At 34.7% G+C, this 11,802-nt stretch overlaps 2 protein-coding genes across 3 annotated transcripts in view; one reads left to right on the forward strand and one right to left on the reverse strand.

Moving 5' to 3' along the window:
- Positions 1–2,567, forward strand: part of LOC107866782 (U-box domain-containing protein 44) — a 5,982-nt gene extending 3,415 nt beyond the window's left edge. For both annotated transcript variants that reach the window (XM_016712757.2, XM_016712758.2), the window contains one exon: positions 678–2,567. In XM_016712757.2, coding sequence (XP_016568243.1) covers positions 678–2,254 — 1,577 coding nt within the window. In that variant the 3' untranslated portion in view covers positions 2,255–2,567. The remainder of the gene's footprint in view (positions 1–677) is intronic.
- Positions 2,568–3,034: 467 nt separating this feature from the next.
- Positions 3,035–6,309, reverse strand: LOC107866781 (F-box/kelch-repeat protein At5g42350). Its single transcript, XM_016712756.2, has 2 exons — positions 5,936–6,309; positions 3,035–4,992 (listed from the first exon to the last, which is right to left on the reverse strand). Exon 2 carries the CDS (start codon positions 4,975–4,977, stop codon positions 3,241–3,243), a length of 1,737 nt encoding a protein of 578 aa, XP_016568242.1. The 5' UTR covers positions 4,978–4,992; positions 5,936–6,309; the 3' UTR covers positions 3,035–3,240.
- Positions 6,310–11,802: the final 5,493 nt, after the last annotated feature.

Raw genomic sequence — 11,802 nt, forward strand, 5'->3', positions numbered from 1 at the left:
GGGGGTATACAAATAATACAAGTTTGACACGTTGTGCTCGCTCCCTCTCCCACACATGCGGAAGAGAGGACAAGCTGGGGTAGAAAGAGAGTTCCTTATCAAGAGTGTAATCTGTGATTTTTTGACTAGTTAGCAACTCCCTAATGGAGTAGGTTAGCATGATTCCTTTTATGACAAGATCTTTTCTTTAAGTACTTACTAAGGAATCATTTGGTGAGAGATCTAAGAGTGAAGGCTTATCACTTTATTTTCTCACAAACTAGCAGGAACTTCCACAGGCACGTACTCAGAGACATATATGTGTGTCTAGTTATGTGTTTAGTGGCTTTTTTGTTGGTGGGAGGTGGGGAGGGAGAGGGTTGGAGGTGTGGAGGGGGGTTGGGTGCTTCCCTTATTCTGATGTCTTTTCAGTTAACCAAAAAGTCACATGCTTTTGGGCGTTGGCTGTTCCATTCTAAAATTCTCCTTTTCAGACTTCTGTACTTACTAAGCTGATTTCTTCATGCTCTGTGTTTGAGCTGAGTGGATGTGCACTAACTCATCACCCATGGACATTTTGGAGTGATTTCCTGCATTTACCATACTTGAGCTGTTGTTCTCCTTACACTGGTTGTATCTCTCTAAGCAAAATCATTATTTCATCCAACATCTTTCAAGTTGTAATTTGACTGTTCCAGGATCATCCGAGACCAAACTCTCCATGGCTGCTTTCCTTGGTGAGCTGGTTCTTAATAATGAGGTGAAAGTGTTGGTGGCTAGGACTGTTGGTTCATCATTGATCAATATCATGAAACATGGTAATATGTCATCAAGGGAGGCTGCTCTAAAATCTCTAAATCAAATCTCGTCTTATGAGTCTAGTGCTAAGATCCTCATAGAGGCGGGTATACTTCCTCCTCTCGTCAAAGATCTATTCTTCGTTGGGGCCAACCAACTACCCATGAAACTGAAAGAGGTCTCTGCCACAATTCTTGCAAATATCGTCAACACAGGCTATGATTTTGATTCAGTTCCGGTTGGATCTGAACATCAGACTCTCGTCTCAGAGGAAATAATTCACAATTTTCTACATCTTATTAGCAACACTGGTCCTGCAATAGAATGCAAGCTTCTCCAGGTTCTTGTTGGACTCACGAGTTCTCCCATAACTGTTTTTAACATTGTTTCTGCCATTAAAAGCTCGGCTGCTACTATTAGTTTAGTTCAGTTTATTGAGGCTCCACAGAAAGATCTTCGAGTAGCTTCAATAAAGCTTCTGCGGAACCTCTCTCCACACATGGGTCAAGAACTTGCTCGTTGCTTACGTGGTACATCAGGTCAGCTTGGTAGTCTAATTAAAGTCATATCAGAGAATACTGGTATAACCGAGGAGCAAGCTGCAGCAGTTGGACTTTTAGCTGATCTCCCTGAAAGGGATAGGGGACTTACAAGGCAAATGCTTGATGAACGTGTCTTCCAGCTGGTAATCTCAAGGATAGTTAGTATCCGACAGGGAGAGACAAGAGGGAGTCGCTTTGTTACGCCATATCTAGAAGGGCTCGTGAAGGTTCTCTCGAGGATCACATTTGTTTTGACTGATGAGCCTGATGCTGTTGCACTTTGTCGTGAACAGAATGTTGCTGCCCTCTTCATTGAACTTCTGCAGACCAATGGGCTTGATAATGTGCAGATGGTTTCTGCCATGGCTTTGGAGAACCTATCCCAAGAATCCAAAAACTTGACCAAATTGCCTGAGATACCAAAGCCAGGTTTTTGCGTCTCGATCTTCCCTTGTCTGAGCAAACCACCTGTTATAACAGGATTGTGTAAGGTACATCGTGGGACATGCTCTCTGAGAGACACCTTCTGTCTCTTGGAAGGACAAGCGGTAGACAAGTTGGTGGCACTTCTTGACCACACAAATGAAAAGGTTGTAGAGGCATCACTTGCAGCTGTATGCACTGTGTTAGATGACGGAGTTGATATTGAACAAGGTGTCCAGGTATTGTGTGAGGCTGAAGGAATCAAACCAATACTACTTGTGTTACTTGAGAAGCGGACTGAGACTCTGCGCAGAAGAGCAGTTTGGGCAGTTGAAAGATTACTTCGTACAGAGGATATCGCCTATGAAATTTCAGGTGATCCAAACGTGAGCACAGCTCTCGTAGATGCTTTTCAACATGGTGATTATAGGACGCGTCAGATTGCTGAGCGGGCACTGAAGCATGTTGACAGAATTCCAAACTTCTCGGGGGTATTTCCTAACACAGGCTGATATTCGTCGAGCTATTTGCTTCCCCTTTGAAGATATTGTGGCCATTTCCACTGCTGAGTTTCCTTGATGAATCACAGTGTTTTGTTATTGTATGGAGCTGGTAAATAGTATATTTTCCCTTTTTTTGTTTTCTTTATATAGGGGTTTCTGAAATCTTTCTTCTTCCACTAGGCCACGTTTCTAGTGTTAATTTTCATTCATTCTATTTTCTTTACAAATTATTTTGCTCACTAGAAGTTGATGTAAGATTTATTGTTTGTAAAATGTTCAAACATTACGAGTTATTGTCAAACCATAAAAAGAAATTGCTCTAGCCCCTATGATCTGAGACGGTTTATTTGAACTCCTTTTCCTTTTCTCTTTTTTATGTGGAAACCATTGAAATGCAAGAATTTGTAATAATAATAATAATACAATTATTGTAGTATGTTATTCAGCCGAGGAGGGTCTATCGGAAACGGCCTTTCTACTTCTCCGGAGGTAGTGGTATGGACTCTGTACATCTTACCCTCCCCAGACCCCACTGTGTGGAAATACACTGAGTTTGTTGTTGTTGTAGTATGTTATTCGGAGCAAATATACCGACAAAGGGTAAAGTTGCCTCGACTAGGTCTTGAGTTCAAGTTGTGAAACAAGCCTCTTGCATAGATTACAATAGACCCCTTACCCCACACATAGCATGAGCTTAGTTCACTGGCTGCCGTTGTACTCTATAAAGGATACTAGGACCTGTAACATCTTATAATCTTTGAATGGTCCACAGCTTTATGATACATGAGAGACCTTAAAAACCAGAGTTTATTATTTCAAAGCTCAAATGACAGATTACAGAATAAATGAGAATAACAATAAATTAAACAAGAATATAGATTTAAGTTCAACAGAATCAAACATCCAACAAATGGTAAAAGACTGTCCATAACAAAAGAATATATGAGAGAGAAAAATAACTGCACATGTTGTGACTAGTTGAAGTGCTTGATCAGTTACAAATGCAGTACTGCCATGGATTTCGTCAAGCAAGAAGCAGCATCCAATTCCTGAGCAAGACGGTTTCTTGAGATATGGCTCCAGTTTATTCCAGCGTCAGATACATCTCCAACGGTCAAGAAGTCTAGCACCTGCCCGAATATTTTGAACATTTCGACTCCAAATATAGAGTTTTTATCAGCTATAAATGCAGCATTCCAATCCATTGGGGCATCTGGATGTATTGAAACTTCTCTCCAAGTAAGAGACATAAGATCAAGCTCCCAGAGTTTCCTTACTGCTTTGTTTCTCCTGCCAATCTGACCTTCACCTTCACACCAGGAGACGGAGAGCATGAATAGACGACTATTGCAGCATATAAGTTTAGGGTGGTATTCATGAACTCGAGTAGGGAATGGACTAGTTTGTATTCTAACCCAATAGCCCTTCTCAACGTCATATGCTGCTAGCTTATCAGTTTCTGAATAAACATAAAACAAACCATTGCACACGACCCCTGAACACGCTATTCCGAAATCTACAGGAAGCCTCTGGATCTCTGTCCATTTATTTGACACGGGATCATAAATTTCAGCAGAATCCAGAGGCTCATCCCAGCACCCGAGACCTCCTACAGCAATCAAGAGAAATCGTCTTTGATCTTTACTTGAATGTTCGTTTTTTTGTTTGACAAACTTGTATGGCTTCACATTGGGCAAGTATGTAAGCTCGTTCTCATCCAGAGAATGTCTAGATTGGCGTCTCACTGAAAGTCTATGAGGATCTTCATAAACATCAGATACACCACCAACTCTTGGACGGTAAAATCTTCTGTCGCCTCGGGTTTGTTGATTCCTAAGAACTAAACAATCTGAACTGATCTCAGAAGTTCCTAAAATAGGGGATGATCTTGAATGCTTCATCGGTGCAGCTTTACGCCACGTTCTCATCAAGGGACTAAAAACAAGCACGCTTTTATGTGTCTTGAATGAGCTCTTATCAACCTTCCCAAAGTTAGCAAGGCTAGAACAGCCTCCAACAACGTAAACATCATCATGGATACCAGTAACAGAGAATAAAAACCTCCCTTTCAGAAGTTCAGAATTCATTTTGTGCCATTGGTTGAAGGAAACATCAAATGCATGTAACTCTGCAGAACAATAACCATCTTTTACAACCCCAAAAAGAAACAACCATGGACTCTGGAATGAACCTTCCTGCCTCATTCGCCAAAAACGAGGCGTCATTGTCAAGTTTCTCCATTTCTTGCACACCAACCTAGCATTCACAAGACTTATAAATGGAAGCCTCAATAAGCACATTTCTAGGATATCATCTGGCAAAAACACATTCACGTTTTTGTTTTGGAGTGCTTCTTCAAGCTCTAGCGATTTCTTATTAGTCCTTCTCCAGAATTTCTGCCTCATCCCATAAGAGAAGCAATCTACTGACGTTTCTTCATTTCCACATATCAGGTTGTACCCTTTGCCTTCGTCACTCGCATTTGACCTTCTTCTACCGCATGAATCCCCTAAATCGTCACCAGTGTCGGCACCCACTTTGCAACCACCCCCTCTGCCATACAACGTTAGACATCTCAAGGAGACACCCCTGCTGTCATCCTCTTCTTCTCCTACACTTCTATGGTTCTTCTTTTTCAACTTTTGGCTCACACTTCTGACTAACCTTTTCGACACACTTAAAGACTCCAAATCTTGCTGAAGCGATTCTTCTCCTGTTAATCTTTCTGTCATCTTATTATCCTACAGCTGTATTTAAAAAGAAAAAGGCAATATCTTACTGATTCCTTTCCATGGTATAATGATCATAATTGTGGAACATTTATCAGATAAATTTACAAGTTGATGGAAATTCAAGTCCTAGATATTTCAAAGACACACGAAGTCCCAACCCTCCCAAAAAAGACCTTCTCAGACACACACACACACAAGCCCAAAAATAAACCCTTCTTTTTCTTCAATCTTGTTCGCAGACACCTAAACTTTTTTGAACCAACAACATACACACTGTATTCCCACAAGTGAGGACTGGGGAAAGTGGAGTGTGCGTAGACCTTACCCCTACCTTGTGGAGATAGAGAGGTTGTTACTCCTCAAACTCACATACACCTTAAAGTAGAGCAGCACAAAACAAGATTAAAATGAACAAGATGCCTAGACTTTCGTTCTTTTTTCATCGAAAACAAGATTCATATTTTTCTTACTGAAATATCTTCCGGTATCCATCCCTTAACCAAAACAACAAGTGAGGTCTGGGGAAGGTGGTGTGTACGCAGACCTTACCCCTGCCTTGTGAAAACAGGGAAGCTGTTTCCGAAAGACCCCGGCTCTGATGGCATATCAAAAACAAGTAATAATATCCATCTCTAACCTAGAAAATCAATTAAATCTCAATAATCAAAATCCATTCAACCTCACCCACACCAAGACAAAAATAAACAGCTGAATAAAAGACCAAGCATGAGCTAAAAAAACTGATAAAGCAAATCCAAAAGCTTAGACAACACAAAGACAAATATAAACTCAACAACATACACAAGAAATGAGCTAAAAGCATACTGTAAACACTCTAAGATCAAAACTTTATCCCAACAACAAATCTTGAAACCAAAGGTGACTCAAACCACAGTAAAGGGTACAGACCATCAAACATAACATGTAAAATTCTAAAAGAAAAAAAAAAGAAGCAAACCTCATCAATCAAGTCATTAGAGCTCCATACACCATTGGATCCACAATCAAGATTCATTTTTTTTCTTCAAGATTTTGATAAAATCACAACCCCAAATGAGATCTTGTTACCATATCATAAAAGAAAGCATCTTTAAGCTCAGTGAAGCAAGAATCAATCAATCAAAAAATAAAAAAAATCAAATGGTCCTCATATATTAAAAAAGGAAACACCATAAATCACAATCAGAATAGGTAAGAACCTAATTTACATTCCAATAGGAAGAAGAAAATAGTGTACTTTATTTGATAAAAAGATTAACTTGGTGATGGTTGAGAATGAATTTAGTAAAGTGAGTAGAATGAGCTGAGATTATTATATAGTAGTAGTTAGTACTACTACTTTTTTTACACAAAAAATAGCAAATACAAAAGCGACCCCTCCTCTTTTTCCACATTCACTGCTCTATTTGCCTTTTGTTTTTTTTCTTTATTCTTTTACTAAGTTTTATTCTCATGTGATATTTTTTTTGTTTGTTGAGAGTTAATTTAATAAATATTTTAAAAAATTATATGAAGAATAGTGTGAGTTTCAACTATTTACATGCTAATGTAATGAAAAATATATATTTTAAATTATAGATTAAAATTTATAAAATTTGAGATAGTATTTAACCATAGTTTTAGAAATTGATATTTCAATATTTGTTTGACCATGAAATTTAATCAGATTTTGAGAATCTGATTTTTAAATATTTTCAAATTTCCAAAGTTGGCTCGTAACGATTTTTTAATTTTTATTCAAGTCTTCTTTAGAAAGATTGACTCAACAAATAAAACACTAAATTAGCGATTATTTCAAAAAGAATTTTCGCTTACAAAATTGAAGATTTTTTTTCAAGTAAAATGCATGGAATATGAAAGTTGAATCTCGAGACGCGAAAACTATCATATAAATTAAATAAAGAAAGCACTAATATAAGTTTTCCACCTTCCTATTTCCATTTTCTTATTATTTATTTTTCTTTTTAAAAAAATATAAATCTCTCTTTAAATGTAGTGCAACTAATTTCCGTACTCTACATTTGTTGGCTCGAGACACTATATATAAATCTAAAAACATTTGGTTGAAAAAGAATTTTGAGGCACTTTTCAAAAGAAAAAAAAAACATTGCTTAAAATAACAATATCCTACACATTTCCCCTTGCATTTCCAAAGTTTTCTCAAATGGGACCTAGAAATTTTGCACATTAATATTTCAATTAATAATCCAACTATTTGAAGAAGGGAAAAAAAAAAAAAGAGACAAAATTAAGCTTCATTGGATAAGAGCATACAATAATTTATCATGAATTAAATGGAAGTAAAAGAGGGGAACTTTAAATTGAAAAACCAACTCCATTTAATAGGATGAATAAGTGCAATTGTCAATTATTTTGATACTACAATAAATGCCCCTACCACAATATAAGTGTTTGAAATATTAGAATTTATATATTTATAACACTTTTACTTTTTTCCTTCTTTTATAAGGGTTTGAGTTTTTCTTTTCATTTCATTTTTAGGTGGTAATTAATTAGGAAAATTAGCCATTAAACTATTATTAGTAGCTAGATAATCATAAAAGTCTAGTATTGGATCCTTAATGTTTGGCTATGGAAGTTCTTGGCCAGTAATTAGTTGAATAGTTTTTCAGCTTGTGATTAAAAAAAGAATTTTATTTCATAAATGTTCATTCAAACATAAGATACTTTGAATAGGTCTACAACAATTTTTTTTACCAGGTGATGGAAAGTTTGACGATATGTGTACGTCCTTAATTAAATATTTCGAATTTATAACAGTGAAATTTTTTAAAATAAGAAGTATCTTATTTCAAGTAAATTTATTTTAAGTGAATTCAATTACATATACCTCAAAGTGAATACTCAACATTAATGAGACTTTAAAAAAAAAAAAAAAAAGACAATAAACTTGCTTTGCTTGATGTATTTTTTAAGCCCCATTTCAAGAGTGTAACTTATATACATCGTTAGTGTAAGAACATTTTGCACTAGCAAAGCACAAAAAAAAAATATTTATAAGCAATTCTTCATAAAATATGAAGTTTTTAATATAATAAGTAAGTTAAATTGCATGTCATAATAAATACAAATGATTTGATAACATAATTTCTTTACATATACCATCGTGATAAAAATGATCTTGTGTAAAAATTCTTTACATGCATGTCAACATTAGTTAAACTGTATTCCTAAACAAAATTGGTTAAAGTAATGATCACTCCAATAAAATTTTCCTAAAGTTTCTCCCATGAAATTATCCAAAAATTAAGGTCAAGAATCATGTTATCTTTTTACTATTTTACATCAATATATTATGCACCAACCAAAAAGGAAAAAGAATGACAAAATAAAGTTTACAAATCCAGTATATTGTTTCTTTGTGGTTTTGGGTTTATATTGTCAATTTGTCTAGGTGGCAAGTGATTAGGACACTTAACCAACTAAGATTAGTAGTAGCCCACTTAATCATAAATGTGTAGAGTATTACCACATTATTATAATTTAAAGGTGAATCAACAGTTGGGATCCACTTGGCTAGAATATGACACTCAGGGTTCAAAATGCGTGGCAGTCGAATTAATGAACAATAAAATATAAGTACTTTTTATATTCAGAATTAATTATTAAGTCCGTTTCTTTTTGTCTCGGTGATGGATGTTTTGACGCAACACATTCAAGGTGAGGTGCATTATTGTTTGCTTTTTGCAGATGATGTAGTCTTGCGATGAGAAACGTAGTGGAGTTAATGTTAAATTGGAGGTTTGGAGGCAAACTCTTGAGTCTAAAGAGTTTAGGTTGAGTAGGTTCCAGACGAAATATTTGGCGTGTAAGTTCAGTGAGGTGTCTCGTGAGTCCGATATGGCTGTTAAGCTTGACACACATTCTATCAGTAGGAGAAATAGCTTCAAGTATAACTCTAGGGTCTATGTTCAGGAGAATTGAGAGATTAAAGATTAACGAAGATGTCACTCATCGGATTGGGGTAGGGTGGATGAAATGAAGGCTTGCCTCCAAAATCTTGTGTGACAAAAAGGTACCTTTCAAACTATGTCTACCAAGTGGGCCGGGTTGGGCCAACCCAAAACCGGTCCTATAAAATTATTCGGGTTGTGGGCTGTGCTGGGTCCGGGTTGGGGTTAAGTGGATCGGGCCGGGCTCAACAGTAAAAATTTCAAAAATCATCCCAACCCGGCCAACTTAACCCAATCCGGTCAAACCCACCTAAACCCGGTTAAAAATTCGGTCAAACCCGGTAAAAAAAAAAACTTTTTTTCAATATTCACAATATATATCCACCTATATACATTTTAAATACGTTAAACAATATATATATAGTATATACTACATTAGAATTTAAAAAATAGATACACATATACGCAATTACATATATATACGCACCATTCAATATATACGACTATACGTACTACTTTAAATAAAACATATGCTACAACATATATATACTACAATATATATATAAGTATATATATATTATAGAGTTATATACTAATTTATAAAACATATACACATGTATACATCAAATATACACATATATAGAAGATATATACACAAATATACGCACCATTCAATATATATGTACTATTTTAAGTAAAACATATACTACAATATATGTGTACACTACAATATATATATATATAGTTATATACTAATTTATATAACATATACACATGTATACATTAAATATATACGTCTATAGAAGATATATACACATATATACTACAATATATATAGTTATATACTAATTTATAAAACATACACACATGTATACATTAAATATACATGTCTATAGAAGATATATACACAAATATACGTACCATTCAATATATATGTACTAGTTTAAGTAAAACATATACTACACAATATATATAGTTATATACTAATTTATAATACATATACACATGTATACGTTAAATATACACATCAATAGAAGATATATACACAAATATACGCATCATTCAATATATAGGAACTACTTTAAGTAAAACATATACTACAATATATGTATATACTACAATATATATATAGAGTTATATACTAATTTATAAAACATATACACATGTATACATTAAATATACACATCTATAGAAGATATATACACAAATATACAAACATATGCTACTTAATATAATAAATTATTAATAATACTTGGTAGTAAATTAATAATATATTTGAAGTAAGTTTTAAATTTAAACTAGAAATTCAATTTAAATCATTAAATGAAAAAATTATAAAGAAAGGACTAAGGAGGAGTGAATGAATGTTGAATTTTATTGATTGCGATTTGCGAAATGATCCAAAATTTATAATTTACATGAATGAAAAATCTACAAATTATGCATCATTTTTTCCAACCCATTCGTGTCAATATTAAGGGGAACTTGCATAGGATAGTCAAAGTCAACGGGGGTAAAACCATGCATTGGACTTAATTCTGCTGAGTTCTCCCATGAAGACATAATTTCTTCAAGTTTCAGCTCGTCGCTCGGCTCAGGTTCCATTCCTTGGTTTCTTCTTTCCGCTCTAATCCAATCTCTGAACATTCACTACATTTCTTCCCAATTAGTGTCGGTTGTCTCCAAGCTGCTGTCCTCCCTGACTAAAGGCGCTCTCTGATGCAATGGTTGACATTGGAACATTCAAGATGTCTCTAGCTAATCTTGAAAGCACGGGATATTGTGTTTCATTACTCCTCCACCAATCCAACGTGTTGATCCATCGTTTGCGATCCTCTGGCGGCGACCGAATATAATATTTCAGCTCTTCCCTATAAGTTAGGTGTAAGTTCTCTCATCAACACTGTTCCAACAAGGTAAATCATAAAAGAAATCAGGAAAACGACTATGTGCCCGCCTTTTAGAAGATGATGACTCCTCGGGAGGATGAGGAGCGACAGTTAGAGTGATATTTGTAGGTACGGCTAAGTCAAATAAATCAGCATAGTGATTATATAATTTTTCTATGTATTCATTCGCATCACTCATAGCCGTTCACAAATCAGGTTCTACTTTTTCAGATTCAGAATCATTGTTAGTATTTATTTCTAAGTTACCTTAAATAATAGTACTAAAGTGGCACATAGTATTATATTTAATACACGGATTTAACATAGCACCAACCAAGTAAATAGGGGAAATCGAAAAAAATATTTTTTAAATTTAGTAAACATGGCAGCAACAGTTTATTTATAACCATCTTTATTTTTATATTCTTTAAGCAAACCAAAAATATCGGCTACATATCCCAAAATATTACAAACAGTAGAATAATACGCACCGAAAAATTCAACCGTAGCTACATAAATTTTTTCTAAAAACTTAACAAGATCATTAATTACAACCCAATCAGAATCATGTAGCATGCAATCAGCAGAATCAGTAAATGAACCGCAATGTTGGTTAAAAGCTAGTGTAATAGGAACTCTATATTTATAACAAGTTTTTGAAAAATCATATGTAGAATTTCGTCTAATATCAATTTCATCAGACATCAATATCGGTGCAAGTTCATTTTCTTGACATTTAATTTTAAATTCTCTAATTATTTTTCTCCGATTATTTCCTTAAATAAAACCAACAGCAAGACGGATTTTTTCAATATAAAGCTCAAGAAACTCAAGACCATCTTTTACAATTAAATTATATATATGACATGCACACTTAATATGAAAAATTTCAGGCAACGGCGGAGATAGCACGAATTTTAATTTTTTAATAGCAGTCTTGTTGTTAGAAGCATTATCAAAAGCAATACATAACATTTTATTTTTGATACCATAAAATTCAATAACTTTAACACTAGAATCAA

This window comes from Capsicum annuum, chromosome 4 (genome assembly GCF_002878395.1).
Source record: "Capsicum annuum cultivar UCD-10X-F1 chromosome 4, UCD10Xv1.1, whole genome shotgun sequence".
NCBI classification, from domain to species: domain Eukaryota; kingdom Viridiplantae; phylum Streptophyta; class Magnoliopsida; order Solanales; family Solanaceae; genus Capsicum; species Capsicum annuum.

Excerpts from the sequence above, each read along its gene's own strand:
- LOC107866781 (XM_016712756.2), bottom strand. The coding sequence starts at position 4,977 with ATGACAGAAAGATTAACAGGAGAAGAATCGCTTCAGCAAGATTTGGAG.